Below are 16,066 nucleotides of genomic sequence, written 5' to 3'. Positions count from 1 at the left end.
TAACACGTGAAAACAAAGCCTGAAAATCCAAAAAAATAGGAAATGGACCCTTTTCCCATGTTCAAGTACCCATGTTTGGGATTTTTTTGCGTGGGTGTGCTAGTGCCCTGAGACAATGGAGGGCGGCCATTTGTCATGTTTGGACGTCAAAGAACCCAAAAAAAATAGTCCCGTTCCCCGGTTCCGTCAACTAACACGTGAAAACAAAGCCTGAAAATCCAAAAAAATAGGAAATGGACCCTTTTTCCATGTTCAAGTACCCATGTTTAGGATTTTTTTGCGTGGGTGTGCCAGTGCCCTGAGACAATGGAGGGCGGCCATTTGTCATGTTTGGACGTCAAAGAACCCAAAAAAAATAGTCCCGTTCCCTGGTTCCGTCAACTAACACGTGAAAACAAAGCCTCAAAATCCAAAAAAATAGGAAATGGACCCATTTTCCATGTTCAAGTACCCATGTTTGGGATTTTTTTGCGTGGGTGTGCCAGTGCCCTGAGACAATGGAGGGCGGCCATTTGTCATGTTTGGACGTCAAAGAACCCAAAAAAAATAGTCCCGTTCCCCGGTTCCGTCAACTAACACGTGAAAACAAAGCCTCAAAATCCAAAAAAATAGGAAATGGACCCTTTTAACAAGTAATGTTTTGGACCACTGAAACAACACATTCAACTTTATTATGGGAATTAAACACGCCGTAAACAGATAAAGGTTACATCAACGAAAAAACAAAAAATTAAACATCACATTCAGTTGTTTAGCGACGTCCCACTGACCTTGTTTCAACATATTTAGTAAAGACAGCTAAAATTTCTATTGGTCCATATTTTTTCCAGTCGTTAGATTGTACTAAGACCTTCAGCAGTTCTTTGTTGGTGATCAGCTCATTTATTTCATATTTTATAACCGTATCTGAATACTCAAACCGAGCTGGTTGGCGGAAAAACAATCGTCTTACCGTTTGTGATTCGTGAATTCCAAGAGGGGGAATCCCTTTAGGTGCAACTTGCTTGATTAAATTCTTCAGTTCATCGATGGTACATCTTGAAGGAATTTGAAATTTCTTAGGATTTTTTCCTGTGAACGCGCATCCAACAAATTTGTTCTGCGGTGGCATATTCCATTTCCTGTTGTAATACAAGATCGCGTCATGAATACGAGGCATAGTGCGTTCAAGTAAGTTTATTATTCCATCTGGTGTTCTTCCAACGGTGCATAATAACTCAATCGGACCAACACAAGAAAATTGATCATTACACATTAACATTGTGTTGACATCGTCATCATTTATCAATTTGATACACTCAAAGCGAATTTGGTTACCTGTATCGGTGAATGGCTTCCAGTAGTGAATTTCATCCAAAAATTGTTTGTCGGATAGCTGAAGGGTATTGTGTATTCTGGTTTTTAGGCTTGCAAAACCACACATATTTGGTACTCGAATGGGCACCGGAGTTGAAGTTTGGAAGTAAACCCCGGTATCATTGTGAATAATCGATCCATTTGGATAAATGAAAGCCAACCTTGAGTTGACAATCGTCTGACTGCTAGTTTCTCCTAGAAATGTCATAGTTTGTGTATTAGTTGGGAGATTATTTGAAAGCAAGATAATGTGTGATTTAGTATCCTAGTCTGCCATATATATAGATGGTTGTGACCGAGCCTTTGTTTAACTTTGTTTACAAAAAAATAGACACGCGTAAATGTGTAGTCAAGTCAGCCAATGTGTTGTCGAGCGACTGCTAGTTTCAGAATGTGTACTGAAGTCAGCCAATGTGTTGTCGCGCTCAAACTGTAATACGCATGCATGTCATTATGTGTTGTCAATTATGACAATGATGTATGCTGCACGCGTAAATGATTTTTGTTGGACCAACAATTTCCTTGCTTAACCAAACGAGTACTTGATAATATTAATTGGTTAGTAACGGGTTACAACAAATTATATCGCATAATGAATACAATTACATAAACAATGCATGTTTAGTCTTCATTTAGGTCTACATAGTGTGTTTTGAATGACATTAAGCTTGTGTATTGCTGCATTCTACTAATATATGGAATTTCCCACTGCTTTGCCTGAGAATAACAATTGCTTGACCACAACAGTGTTGGAGGCGGCAACGGACAATGGTCTTTCAAATAAACCTGTTGTACATGAACAAACATTATATCATGCGCTGACCGTGCCAAACGAACCAGCGAAGTCATTGCATAATTGTTACACTAACTATATTCAATGTACCTGAACAAAATGATTTCCAAACACGTGACCGACACATATGATGCGGTGGCCAAAAGAGTCAGGTGGTGGTTGACTTCTAAGAGGGAAAAATGTCATGCTTTGTTGTTGGGACAACGATACAAGGATTACGTTATACCGTGAAGCAATCACATATCCCATGTCTGTTATATCCATCCACTTGTCCACACTAACCTGAATGAACCAAACATACACATGTAAGTAATTTAAACATTGTTATTAAAAAAAATTAACATAAAAACATACCTTTGAAAAGCCATCAACAAGTAGGGACAACTTTAATTGTTCAAATCTCTATGTGCCACCGAAGAGGTTCATGTACTCATGTGACCACCTGCCAAGTTCTTTAAGCAATTCATTACGCACTAACGGCCACGAATCTTCCCCCATACCTAATAAAGCGGCAATGGACCGATATCCACAGTTACCATCCGCTTTCACATCCACAACGTCACGAATGAAACCTTGAAAGAATGACGCAAATTGATCCAACATCGGGATGATCCTTGTTGGCTAACGCGGTTGAGAACATGATGCACTTCATTTCACTGGAGGGTTGCTGCTTTGAACAGAATGAAAAGCATCAACATACTCCCAGTAAGACGGATCACGCTTTGTGGATGTTTGACTTCTTTTCATCGGTTTCTTCGGTGCACCTTTAGTGTTCACCTTTGACGGAGGAGAGCACATAGAGTTATGATCAGGGTATGCAATTTCTCGAAGTTTACTCTTCAGAGTTACTTTGTCAGCCGCATCAAGTTCATCAAACCTTTTAGATATGACCTCTATTTCTTCCTTGATGGTGACTTCCGTCTCACATAACCCTTGGTCTGAAAAGCAAAGTCTCCTCCAAAAAAGATGGACTGACTCCAATGGGATGCTGCCAGCAGTATACCTAGAAAGCTCACATGCACAAGGAAGGCTGTGCGTGCTTCTCATCACACAACCACAAGAAGAGAGATTGTTGCCGAGATAACGTAGACGGTCAATCTCAGAAGCAATTTGATTTAAAGCATCCCTCGAAACCATCCCAAGAAGCCTCTTGTATAAGGTTTTTTTATAAACATGGCCAACCACATGCGTACTGGTTTCAAAGGATGCTTTAATTTCGACGTGTTGCAGCGTGATCATGTTGTTCATGGCATCCCAAACACTACATAGGTCTCCAACGCTATTTTGTAGTACTCTTTTGAGAGCCCAATGAGCTGATTCAACCCTACATTTAAAATACACAACAAACATGAAAATATACAACAATTAAATACTAATCGTTACTACCAAATAAAATCAGTTGTTAATACCTGTTTGTTGTTGTGTTGCCTAGGTGCATGACCTTATTCGTCCATGCTTTAATAAATTTTTCCTTGTGGGGGATAATCCATGTGTCGTTAACATAGTCAATGAACATCGGCCAAGGCGAACAAGCAACTTGAAACTTCTGATGTGACTCATGGAACTCGTGTTCGGACGGACAATCAACCAAAGTACCCCAGCTATCCATTACATAGTCCCACGCATTATTTTCCCCGATTAAAGATTTGCACTTCGCCTTCACATTCTTATCGATATGAAACCTGCACAACAAATTAGTAGACTCGGGAAACACAGTTTTCACTGCATTCATCGGTGCTAGGTCTCTGTCAGTGACAATAACAAGAGGGAGGTGATCGTGTCTTAAAAATAGGCCTCGAAATCGTTCCCAAGCCCATACAATATTATTAACACACTCAGCCTCCAGATATGCAAACCCAGCAGAGAATGTCATCGCTGTTGGTGTCACTCCAACAAAGTCAAGTAGTGGGAGTTTGTACCTGTTTGTTTTGTAGGTACTGTCTATAAAAAAACACCAGATGATATGCATTGCATAACTTTACTGCATCTGGGTGACACCAAAACAGATCATGCACCACAACTTCATCCTTCAATCTATGCCAATGAATGTATTGATCACGTTCGAGAAGCTTCATCAGATGCTGCATTTCGGTATCAGCTCCTCTTATTGAAGAACGATATGCACTTCTTGCATTGTATATTTGCTTTATCGTGGTGTAACTGTCGGCATTGTGTTCCTTCAACGTTAGCAAGATGTTTTTCGGTTTCACCATCGACTTTGTCATATCAGCAATAATTTTCTTTTCTTCCTTAGTCAATCGCCCGGCGTATGGATGTTCAACTAAGGACTTCGCCAATTCATGATTATGAATCCCACAGATCAACTTCACCATCCAACCTTCCCCTCCATGCACTGGTTTCCCACGAAGCCTGAAGGGACAACCACATTTCCTACTCCCGGTGTCTTTTCTAACGAATTCTTTATTTCTACACTTGTACGTACCACTCCTTTCACACCCAATTAACACAAATGAACTTCTTCCTCTGCTACCGGTCTCTGTGTCAGATCTCATAATCACTGCAACAAATCCATTTTCATGGGCAACTGTTCGAGCCCATTGCAAAACATCATCTCGAGTAGCGAATACCTACAACGCAACCCTAACATATTAATTTTCATACAAACCATCAATTCAACCAATGACTCAAATTATCTATGATTACCTGAGATGTATTAAAAGCATTTGAACAATCGACATGTGGTTCATTCACTCCACATTCTTCTTGATTATCATAATCATAATCCATATGAACTTCTTGTGACATCGCAAAGTCATACCTCAATTGATCTTCGTCCATCTTAAGGACATATGCATCATACACAAGTACATTCAAATTATCATATAATCACATCCAAAAATTTACTACACCTTAAATAACAAAATAAAATTTTATTTTTACTTATTATCATAAAATGAAATTTCTTTTTTCTTCATTTAGTCATTACATACGTTCACTAATTATTTAATTATTTATGTATAATAATATTAATTATTTTATAATTTAGTTTATCCATTAAAATTAAATTATTACAAAATAAAATTTTTTTAAAAAAAAGGTAACTTCCGGAAGAAGGTTCTTCCGGAAACTTCCGGATGACATTCTTCCGGAAGTACTTTGTGGATACTTCCGGAAGTCACAAATTCTTCTTCCGGAAGAAGTTTTTTTCCGAAATAATACAAAGTACGCACATGATTTTCTTTCCATGAGCAATGCACATGAAGTTTTGAAAAATTACATTGTTGATTATTAGCTTGCATGATTGTATTTCCGTGTCTTAATTCATTGCTAGAGAATAATCAATTCCATTCAACTAAGTTGTTCTTCTGGAACTTCTTAACTTTAAAACACAGACAATTTTTCGTCAAACACCGTCCTCGATGATGATCACCTTTGCTTAGGATTTAAAATCCTCGATAAGAAAATCAAAAAATAAGTTTTAGAGGTCATCACAACTAGGATAAGGATTTTGTGAATTGACCACAAATATGGATAAACCCTCTCAATATGACCAATCCACCAAACTAAATACTAATTTGAGTGGTGAATATTCAACCAATGACAAATGAATAATAAAGCCCTCGATACCAGTGGTTGACACTCCTACTAATCTTCAAGCTTGCACGAGCATAGATATAGTCCACAAAGACTTTGTGAAGTGTTAGCGAAAGAAGATAAAGGAAATTAAAGTAAGGAAATAAAGAAAAGAACAATATTTACGAGAATATTTATTAAATTAGAAATAAAATTAATGAATAATTAAACAAAGAGTAAGAGGGTAGAACAAATAGGTTAAAGGTTTGTTAACAAATTTTGAAAAAATTTAAATAAATTATTTGATAGAGTTTAATATTTATACGTTCACAGTGTAAAATAATCAAATATTGTTATCCAATCACAAATTACCATTTAAATTATTTTAAGATAATTATTTTAATAAAATAAATTTATCATACATAATGAGTTATAACTAAATAATTGTATAAAAAATTTTATATTATTGGTGCATAATATTTTTCTCCTATTTGATATTAGTATTAGTAAATAATCTGAAATGCTTCATTTTTTATTTATAAATTAGGTTTGATTTAATTCAAGGCACTTTTAAGTAATTTGGAAATTCGGACTCAATCACATGAATATATGTAAATGCTAGCAGAAAAATGAGAGGCAGCAAATACCCAATTTCAAGTAAACTAAACAAAATTATATACTCGATCTCATAGATACACATAAAATTTAGAATTTTTTGAGAAGTTGAAAGTGGTGTACAACTTAAAAAAAATCTTTCATATCTTTTTGAGATACACCTTATAATACAAGACTGAAAATGTAAATTATATATTAAATTAGATAATTTTAAAAATTATTTATTATAGATGATTTTGACTTTTGATGTCATTTTAATTATAACTAATATAGAAAAATGATTTTTTTATATCAGTTATAGTTATAACTAATGTGAAAAATTAACACGTCAATTGTAGTTATAATCAATCTAAAAAATCATTCTTATATTTCGATTATAATTACAATTGATATCAAAAATCAAAATTATTCATCACGAGTGAATAGTTTTTAAAATCACCTAGTTTGATATATAATTTTGTAAAACTACTTAGTTTGATGATAAAAATAAAGTCAACTTATTTTGGTCGTTGTAAAATTTATAACAAAAAATGATTTACTCATTTCACACTCATCTCATGCGAAATATAATAGAAGATAAAACTGTAAAATCCAATAAGCCATTACAAAATTCACATTGAGGTATTATAGAAGAAAAAAACCTCAAAATTTGATAAACCCTTACAAAGTTTATAACAAAAAACGAATTTCTACTTTCACATAATAATGATTCATTTGTTTTAACTTATTTGTTGAAATAAATACTCATTTTAATAAAAAAATTTACTTTATTTGTTTAAACTATTTCTATTTAAAAAATATTTTTTTTCTACTTATTTTAAGAAGAAAATCCTATATACTTCTTAAAAAAGCACTTATATAAAAAAATGTTTATTTTAAAGATTTTTTTAAAAGTTTAAACATCCTCATCATCCAATATGTTTATCTGATTTTTTTTAGATAAAATAATAATAAATAAATAAAATAATAAATATATTTTTCATCCCTACAATTTAGCATTTTATTCATTTTTGTTCTTGTAATTTTGTTTTCATTTTAATCTTCTTAAAATGTGTTTATCTTATTTTTTATCCTTAAGACACTTTAGATGGCACTTTGAATAATAAAAAATTTATCTAAAGTATTTTAGGAAAAAAAAATAAATATATTTTAAAAAATTAAAATAAAAAAGTAAATTTACGAGAAAAAAATGAAAAAAATAGTAATTTACATGAAAAAGATATTTAAACTAAATAAAAACTGACCAAGGTCCTAAACAAAACCAAGACCCAGATCCATTTAACGTAGTAAATCAAAAAGCCCAAACAGGCCCAGACCGGAACCTAAAACCCCTAACCTCAACTCCGCTGACGCGCCTTTCTTCTGCTCCACGCGCTTCCCGCTCCAGATCCGCGCCGGTTCCGGATCCTCGCATTTGCCCGAATCCGGAACCGTGTTACCTATCAAGGTTTTTTTCTTTTCTTTCTTATAATGATTTAATCACTCGTTTCATCCTATAGTTATACAAACTTTACCTATTAGTCGTCATTACTTAAAAATCATCTTTTTAGTTTTAATCCTTGTGAACTTAGATGATAAGAACTACAAGGGATAAAAATGATATATATATATATATATAGTGCTAAATTGGATTAAAAATTGTATGTGTAGGAACTGAAACGGATAATTTTGAAGTATAGGGACTATAAAATGTAAAATATGTGCAACTATAGAAACTATAAGGACTAAATGAGTAATTAAAGTTTTTTATATATGATTTGATTTTTTGAGTTGTGGTTTTCGGTTATGTAGATTCATAGGGACGAAGAGAGTGGGAAGATTCTGAATTTGGTGTTTGTTTGGGCTGAGGATGGAATGAAATTGAAGGTGGATGTGCCTGTTGTTTTCAAAGGGGAAGATGCCTGTCCTGGTGTTCAGAAAGGTAACTTGTTTGATTTGATTTGATTTGATTTTTCTGGAATTTAATGTATAGGTATTTGACTGTGTATGTTTGGGTTTAGGAGTTAATGAAATGAAATATGCAATGCATGAAAACATGGTCCTTATGTGGTGCTCTCTATGCTTAAATAATCAATACTGATAATCCTTTGTATGCATTATTTAGAGATTTCCTAGCAGAGGACTCTGGCTTTACTGAAATTTTTTTTTAGTTTAATTTTTTTCTACTGTTAGTTTTTTTTAAGTGACTTTTAGGTCCTGTTTGGTGGAGAGGAAAGAAACAAGATGGATGGGAATAAAAAGGATGAGTGCAAATAAGTGAGAAACAGAGTGAAAATTAAAGGTGTTCTGTTGAAGAAAAATAGAGAAAAGAAGAGGAGATATGAGTGGAAATTGGTGAAAAATAGTACTGTGACCGTGAGCTGAGTCGCACCATTTTTAACATTATTTTCACCTTATTTCTCCTCTTCCTAACACACCAAATTATTTGCAGCAAACCTTCCCCCCTAATTTCTCATCTACCAAACAAGGGGTTAAAGTAGTTATTTGGAAAGTCATCAATCTTATTATACATGGTGACAGATGATTGGATGACAGTGTATCCTTTACGCTGTTTTCATTTTTGGTCCTGGGACAGAGACTAATTTCGCTCGTGGTGCGTGGCTGCTACTGACCCAAGGGAATTTTACACACGGCGAGAATTGAACATGGATTCTCCTGCTAATCCTTTACGCTGTCTGTGTGTTTAAATTAAATTATTAAGTTATTTTGTCTTTCCTGAAAAGAAAAAAAAAAAGAATACAATTATGGGTGAAAATATTGCCAAACATGAAACTGTTTGTCCATGTTTGTAGTTTTTCAATTGTAACGAACTGTTTCTGTTTGAGATACTATAACTGGAAGTTTGGTGCTCATACTCATCCAATCATCAAATGAATTACTAATTCCAAAGTTTTTATGCAATTAACAAAATGACAGATTTCTTTGATAACTACATAAGTCTTTAACCTATTATATCTTTGAAAATTTGGCTTCAAACGTAGAAAACTAGGGTTCCTTTTTTATTTTTCTGGTCCCCATCAAGAAATTCCAAATGCTTGCCATTAGGAATTAACTTCCCAAGTCAAGCATTAAAGGACTTTGTGTTTGCTTGCTTCCAAGTAATAATAGGGGCAAGATAGACATAACTGGCTTGATATTGCTTAATAATTCTGACATATATAACCATACATGGGGCTGGTATGTTACAATTTTTAAGATTGTATGAGATGCTTTGGTCTAGGAATATCCCGTTGATAGACTTTCATTGCTTCTATTCTCTTGCAGTTACAAGGCAGTTATATGTATTATTGCTGATTGTTTTTGTTGTTTGTGGACATTTCTGTCTTCTCAAACATTGTAGTTGAAGATCGTTCATTATTCTCAAAACATTTCTGATTAAAATACAGTAGTAGGATGTCCTATGAAGTGTGTGTATGTTTTATTAACGTTTTTTTTTTTCCTTTTGTTCTCATGCTCTTCTGTTTTTCCTGTGGTAGGCTGAGTAAAAGTAATAACCTAGAGGCTATGTGATAGCTTTAGGTTAAACACACTGTTTCATCAGCATTTAAAGTTTCTTCATTGAATGGTCAACCTTTCCAGAGAAATAATGTCAATTTTGATAACCAGGAAAAACTTTTGGAAGGATGGTGAAGACCAGTGTAAATTGGAAACAAGGAAAATTTGAGGCATTTTGACTATGCAAACTTACTATTAATTACAACTCTGTATAGTATATTTTTTGACAGTGTATGTTGAAGATCAGTGTTCAGCCCTCCAACTTTCAATGGTTGATGACTTCTGCTTGTTATGCCTTGGGAAGACTGTTGTTATGTTGGGTCAATTGACTTACATTCCATGCTTTGCTAAAATATGCGGTTGTCTAATTTCTGACATCAACATTCACAGTTCATGAATGCTCTGAATATCATTATTATTTTTGGAGGGGGGCGGTTGCCAATTGTTGCAAAGTCAATTTAATATCATTGGGATTTTTGTGGTTCTAATGTTAATATGGTTGAAACTTATATGCCATTACAGGAGGAATTTTGAATAAGATCAGACCTAGTCTAAGATTTCTTTGTCCATCTGAGCACATTCCTTCAAATATTGCTGTGGATGTGAGCAATCTAGATATTGAAGATAGAATATTCATGCGCGATATCGAGGTTCATCCATCTTTGAAGCTTCTCAGTAAGAATGAAAACATGCCCGTATGTAAAATAGTTCCAACAAGTTTGGGAAACAAAGAACCTATTGAGGCGTGATCACTGAAACAACATGCCAGATTCGAAAAAAGAACGTTCATTTGGGAAAAATGCAGAGGCAGACATGCAATTTCCAAATAAGCAGGGCTAACACCTTAATTTGGTGATCTTTTGTAGCATTAATGAGTACAGCACCTAAAATGTTACCAGCTGTTTTTTGTGTTAAGACTTTAATTGACTTTCAATATAGGTGATTGTTGATTTTTAATGGATTATTGATTTCATTGCATGAGTTAGATATTTAAGTTATTGAACATGACCAGGGATAATGGGATATAGTAATATAAACACTTATCGAAGGCACCGTTTGAAAGTGGGACAAAACTTAGATTCACTGAATTTGATTCTATAAGTATTTCTTTATTAAATAATCTCAGAAGTTAAGTTACTTAGTAATATTATAAACACTTATAGAAGGCACCGTTGGAAGTGGAACGTCTCTTCGGATAATATTTTGGAAGAACAAACTTAGATTCACTGAATTTGCCTTAATGAGCATTTCTTTCTTAAATATTATAAAACACTTATCAGAAGTTACTTTGACAAGAAAGATATCAGTCTGTGTCGACGCGGTTTAGATAAAGGGTGAATCCTTGAATATTAATATTCGGCCTGCATGAGAATTGGTCTCGTTAAATTCTGACATATCTCTGTTCTTTTTAAGGATTCATCTGTGTAGAAGAGTTTGATTATGTTTTTTTGTTCACCTTTTAGTCTGCAATAGAAATTGTTCTGGTCAGCTGCATAACCATTGATTTCTTGGGTACTTAAAACACTTAGCTGATGTCAGTGACAGTTGGCACTGGACTTCGCCACTAGTCTTTGATAAGGTACAAAACAAAATTGACAAAGTCTTGGAGGAAATATTTAATTTAGAAAAGTGAAAGTAGAAAGCGAAATGCTTCTTAAGTTAATTGGTATGAAAATAATGAAAGAAAATAAAGATTTTTTATTTATTTTATATTTAACATGTCAAATTATGTAAAAGGTGAAAAAATATGTATGTAAAATGATATAAATACTTTGAATTTTAAAGGTTTAAATATTTTTTAGTGTCTCGAATTTTGGATAAATTTATTTATCCTTCAAATTTAAAATGGATTGTTTTAGCCTTTGTAATTTAATGGAGCTAATTTTAGTCCCTCTGTTCAAACATTCTTCTTTGCCTTTTTTTTTTTAAGGAAAAACATTCTTTGCCTAAACACAGTGAAAATTAATATTTTAAGAGAAAAACACACTTGATGTGGTATGATATTTGAAAATAAAAGTGAATTATCATGTAAATGATTTGTAATTTATTAGTTATGAAAGTAAAATCTCTAATGAAAATTGAACATAAGAACTAAAATAAGTTTTTTTTTCAAATTAAATATGGGAGACTAAAAATAAACATATTTTAAATTTTTGACTTAATATAAAAGAAGAATAAAAACCAACAATTGACACAAGTAAAACGATGATTGATTTTTGATATAGAATAAATTATGTTGGGAGGAAAATATCTATCTTTGTGCGCTCAAGGCTCCTGAGGAAAATTAATCATACTTCCCACGGGATTATTTTTGTACAAATATCATCGTAAAAAATATATATAAAAAAATAGAAAGTTTTCTTCTTTTTTCATCCAAATTTAGGCGGATAGTAATAGTGCATGAAATCCACTTCGAAAACTCTCCTTTCCTTTGATAGACTTATCCTAATGAAGTAAGTTTGTCATTCTTGCCCCTTTCCAACCTTCTATGATTAATCCATGGTTTATCCACGTAACATCCATCCCTCCATGATTATTCACGAAACAAACAAAGCATTAGCATCATGTCCCTTTTTTGTATTTTCTTTTAAGAAGCACACTACAAAAACATTTAATAAGAGAAATAAAATAGAACAAATATTTTTATTTTTAAATATTTTCATGCTTCCAACATTTAAAGGAAAATAAAGAAGAATGAAACGAGTTGAGTAAGCCTACACTTTTGGAGTAAAACTTTTAGATTGTGAATTAATTAGAAATTATAATTTTTTTAAAAGAGAGAAGTCAAACTCCGAAAATAGAGAATTTACAAAAACTTACACATTGATTAAATCAAGTTAGAATTTCTTAATAATTAAAAATTATATTGATATTATTTTTAAGGTGATTATTAAAAAGTTTTCAAACTTATTATAAATAACGATTTATGATTAGATAATAGTATAAAAAAATATTTATATTGTCTGTCTATATATTATTTATTTATAAAACATATGGTGTCATGTTCAATCTTATTTTAAATAAGAAAATAAATTTAATATCATTTGAAATTTTTTAACAAGTATCTTTAAATTATTAGTTATAAACAGAATTTAAAAAAAACATTATTAATGTATTTTATGGTATTTTTAATATATCTTTTCGTGATCTATGATAAAGATTTTTATTTATTAATTTACGAACCATCATTACTAGAATATTTGTGAGCATGAGTGCATGACTTTTTTCATTTTATCCATTCTTTTTGCCAATCAATCCAAACACCCAGAGCCAAACCCGTGAAAAGGTCGATAAGATAAACAATTAAAATTTAAAGGCTTAAATATTTTTTCGTTCATATAATTTAATATTTTTTTTCATTTTTATTATTGTAATTTTTTGTTTTAATTATTGTAAAATATTTTTATTTTATTTTTTGTTATTAAATTATCTTAGATAGCACTTTGAATAGTAACAAAAATATTTTGAACTGTAAAAAATATTATAAAGTATCATAAGGATGAAAAATAAAATGAATATATAAAGAAAATAATGATTGCAAGGACAAAGATAAATTAAAATACTAGATTACAAGAACACAAAAAATAGTTAAATCAAATTTAAAAACAAGGTTTCTAAAATCAAAATCAAATCGATTGGTTCAAATGGGAACTAGTGAGGAGATCAGTATAGAGACTTTAAAAAATAAATCAAAACATATCAAAAATGGGTTAAACAATATAAAAAACCACAATTAAACTAGTCTTTTTAATTTTTATTTTTTTGCTTTTTAATTTTATCATTTAATCTAAAATATTTTTAAAATAGAAATATATTCTTAAATAAGTATCAATTATTATTAATTTTTATGTCATAAAACATATAATTTAATTATTTATATTAATTTATAATTTTTTAATTATATATTATTTTATTACTTAAAATATTATATAATATTAAAAAATATAAAATCGATTCAACATTAAATCTTGAACAAATGTCCACTCATTTAATCACCAGTTTTTTAAAGTTTTGTGAAATTGAGGGCGGAAGTAGGGTATTTGTCAAGTTGGGTGACTTTTGACCAAGTCTACCTTGGACACGTTTCAACTTCGAGTAATTGAGATGTTAAATTGTCTGTTATGGCTTATACTACTACTTCATCCTCTCTTTTCTCGTGCTTGAATTATGAAAAAAGCTAATATGCTTACTTTATGGAGTGTTATTGTAGCAATCATGTCTTTTGACCATTTTGGTTGACATGGTGGCTCAATAATAATAAAAAAAAAAAAACAATGTTTTATAACCTCTAAAAGAAATAAATAACGAGTAAAACACATAACAATTATTTAATTCTAAAAAAATTTTATTTGAAACAAATAATCTATTGTTTTGTTTGAATTTTTCAAAGAACGAAAGTAGATTCCACACAACAAAATATATTTTACTCACCTAAATAATTACTTATTGCATTCCAATAAATAATAGATCATTTGTAACAACATAATGAACTTAAAAATATTAGGAATGAAACAATAAATTATTCAAAATAATAATTTCTGAAACCAAAAACTAGAACTTATTATCAGATAATATACAAATTACTTCAAATCAACCTTTCAATTCTTACATCAGATTTGATGTGTAAACGAAACATTTCCTTTCGAAAAAAAAAATTAAAGTTTTATTTTTTTAGCTTAATTATCTACTTTACCATCAAACTTTTATTATTTTATGAATTACCAAAATTTATTTCTTACGAATTTTATCACTCAAAATTTTAATTATTGTGTATTTTATTATTATTTTGATAACAAACGACTTTATTTTATTAAAATTGATAATTTTTTTAGGGGCACATCAATACCAGTTAAAAAAAAAGTGATAGTTGTGGATAGTTGTGGCAACAACAGTTAATTGATGGCAGCACACAAATAATGATAATATTGTGATAGTAAATTAGATTGAATCAATTCCAAGGAGAAAAATACTGGCACTCACTTTGGTTTTTTAAATTATTCATCTAATATTCGATTTGTTTAAAAATTTAATCTGATCTTATCTAATACAATTTTAAAGTAGTTTGGATTAATTTGATTTTCAGTATTAATCTTACTTTTATTTTTTAGAAAATATTAAATAAATGATGAGATATATATATATATATATATATATATATATATATATATATATATATAATAAATATAATTTAAAATATTAAATATGTCATCTATATGTCATTGTATAACTAATAAAAGTATAAATTTTTAAGTATATACAATATAAAAAATATATTTACACAGCTTAATAATTATATTTATGCATGTTAACATAAATAGTCAATAAAAAGTTATGTTTAGTTAAATATATTTTTCATATAAGATATGAGATAATTTTAAAAATGTATAAATAAATAAATATAAAATGAGTGATATTATAAATTTACAATAAAAAAATAGAATGTGAGTTTTGCATTGAATTTGATCGATTCTAAAAATCAAATTCAAAATTCAATTCAATCGAATCCAATAAATTTTTTATTTTCCGAATTTTTGGTCAATTCAATTTTCGATTTAGGTTTTTATTTTCTCATTGTAATCAATCCGGTTAATAAAAAAAAAAAAAAAACACCCCTTATATAAGGATGGCAGTTATAGTTGCGGTGATCTTTTTGGGAGATATGAGATAATTAAATGATTTATTTTATAACTAAAAACAAAAAATTAAAAAAAATTAAAAACTGGACTAATAATATTTTAAAATTAAGTTAAAAATTAGTTTAATTTCATTTTAGCTTAGGCGTCATTCGGGGTAATTTTCTGTTTTTAATTTTTGAAAAGTTTACAAATCAAAACTAGTTTTAGCTTTTAGTTTTAGACTTTTTGTTTTTAGTTTTTTAAATTTTTTTACAAATGGGAGATAGATAAAATGAGTCATTCATTTTATTTTATATTACTCTACTATTAAATAATGCAATATAAAAAAAATTTCACATAAATAACTAAACTTGCTAAAAAATAATAAAGATACTAAAAAGTTAAAAAAAATAAAAATAAAAATAAAAATATTAAAAAATAACACAATCATGACAACAACAATACTAAAAGAATTTAGATCTTAATTATAATATAATTTATATAATTAAAAATGTTTATTTATTATAAATTATAAATTTTAGTGATATATATTAAACACTTAAATGCACATGCTAAAATACTAATTTTATAAAAATTATTTAAGATAATTTCTAATTATTTAACAATATAATTTTTTACAGTAATAATATATTAAAAT

At 30.3% G+C, this 16,066-nt stretch overlaps 1 protein-coding gene across 1 annotated transcript in view; it reads left to right on the top strand.

Annotated features, from left to right (window-relative positions):
- The window catches only part of LOC100791230 (50S ribosomal protein L25), a 37,065-nt gene extending 26,315 nt beyond the window's left edge, over positions 1–10,750 (top strand). The window contains exons 3-5 of the mRNA XM_041011401.1: positions 7,586–7,745; positions 8,090–8,219; positions 10,316–10,750. Of these exons, the coding sequence (XP_040867335.1) occupies positions 7,586–7,745; positions 8,090–8,219; positions 10,316–10,542 (517 nt within the window). The 3' untranslated portion in view covers positions 10,543–10,750. The remainder of the gene's footprint in view (positions 1–7,585; positions 7,746–8,089; positions 8,220–10,315) is intronic.
- Positions 10,751–16,066: the final 5,316 nt, after the last annotated feature.

The sequence above is a fragment of the Glycine max genome, chromosome 17 (genome assembly GCF_000004515.6).
Source record: "Glycine max cultivar Williams 82 chromosome 17, Glycine_max_v4.0, whole genome shotgun sequence".
In the NCBI taxonomy this organism is placed as follows: Eukaryota; Viridiplantae; Streptophyta; class Magnoliopsida; order Fabales; family Fabaceae; genus Glycine; species Glycine max.
This window is presented reverse-complemented; position numbering and strand designations above follow the sequence as displayed.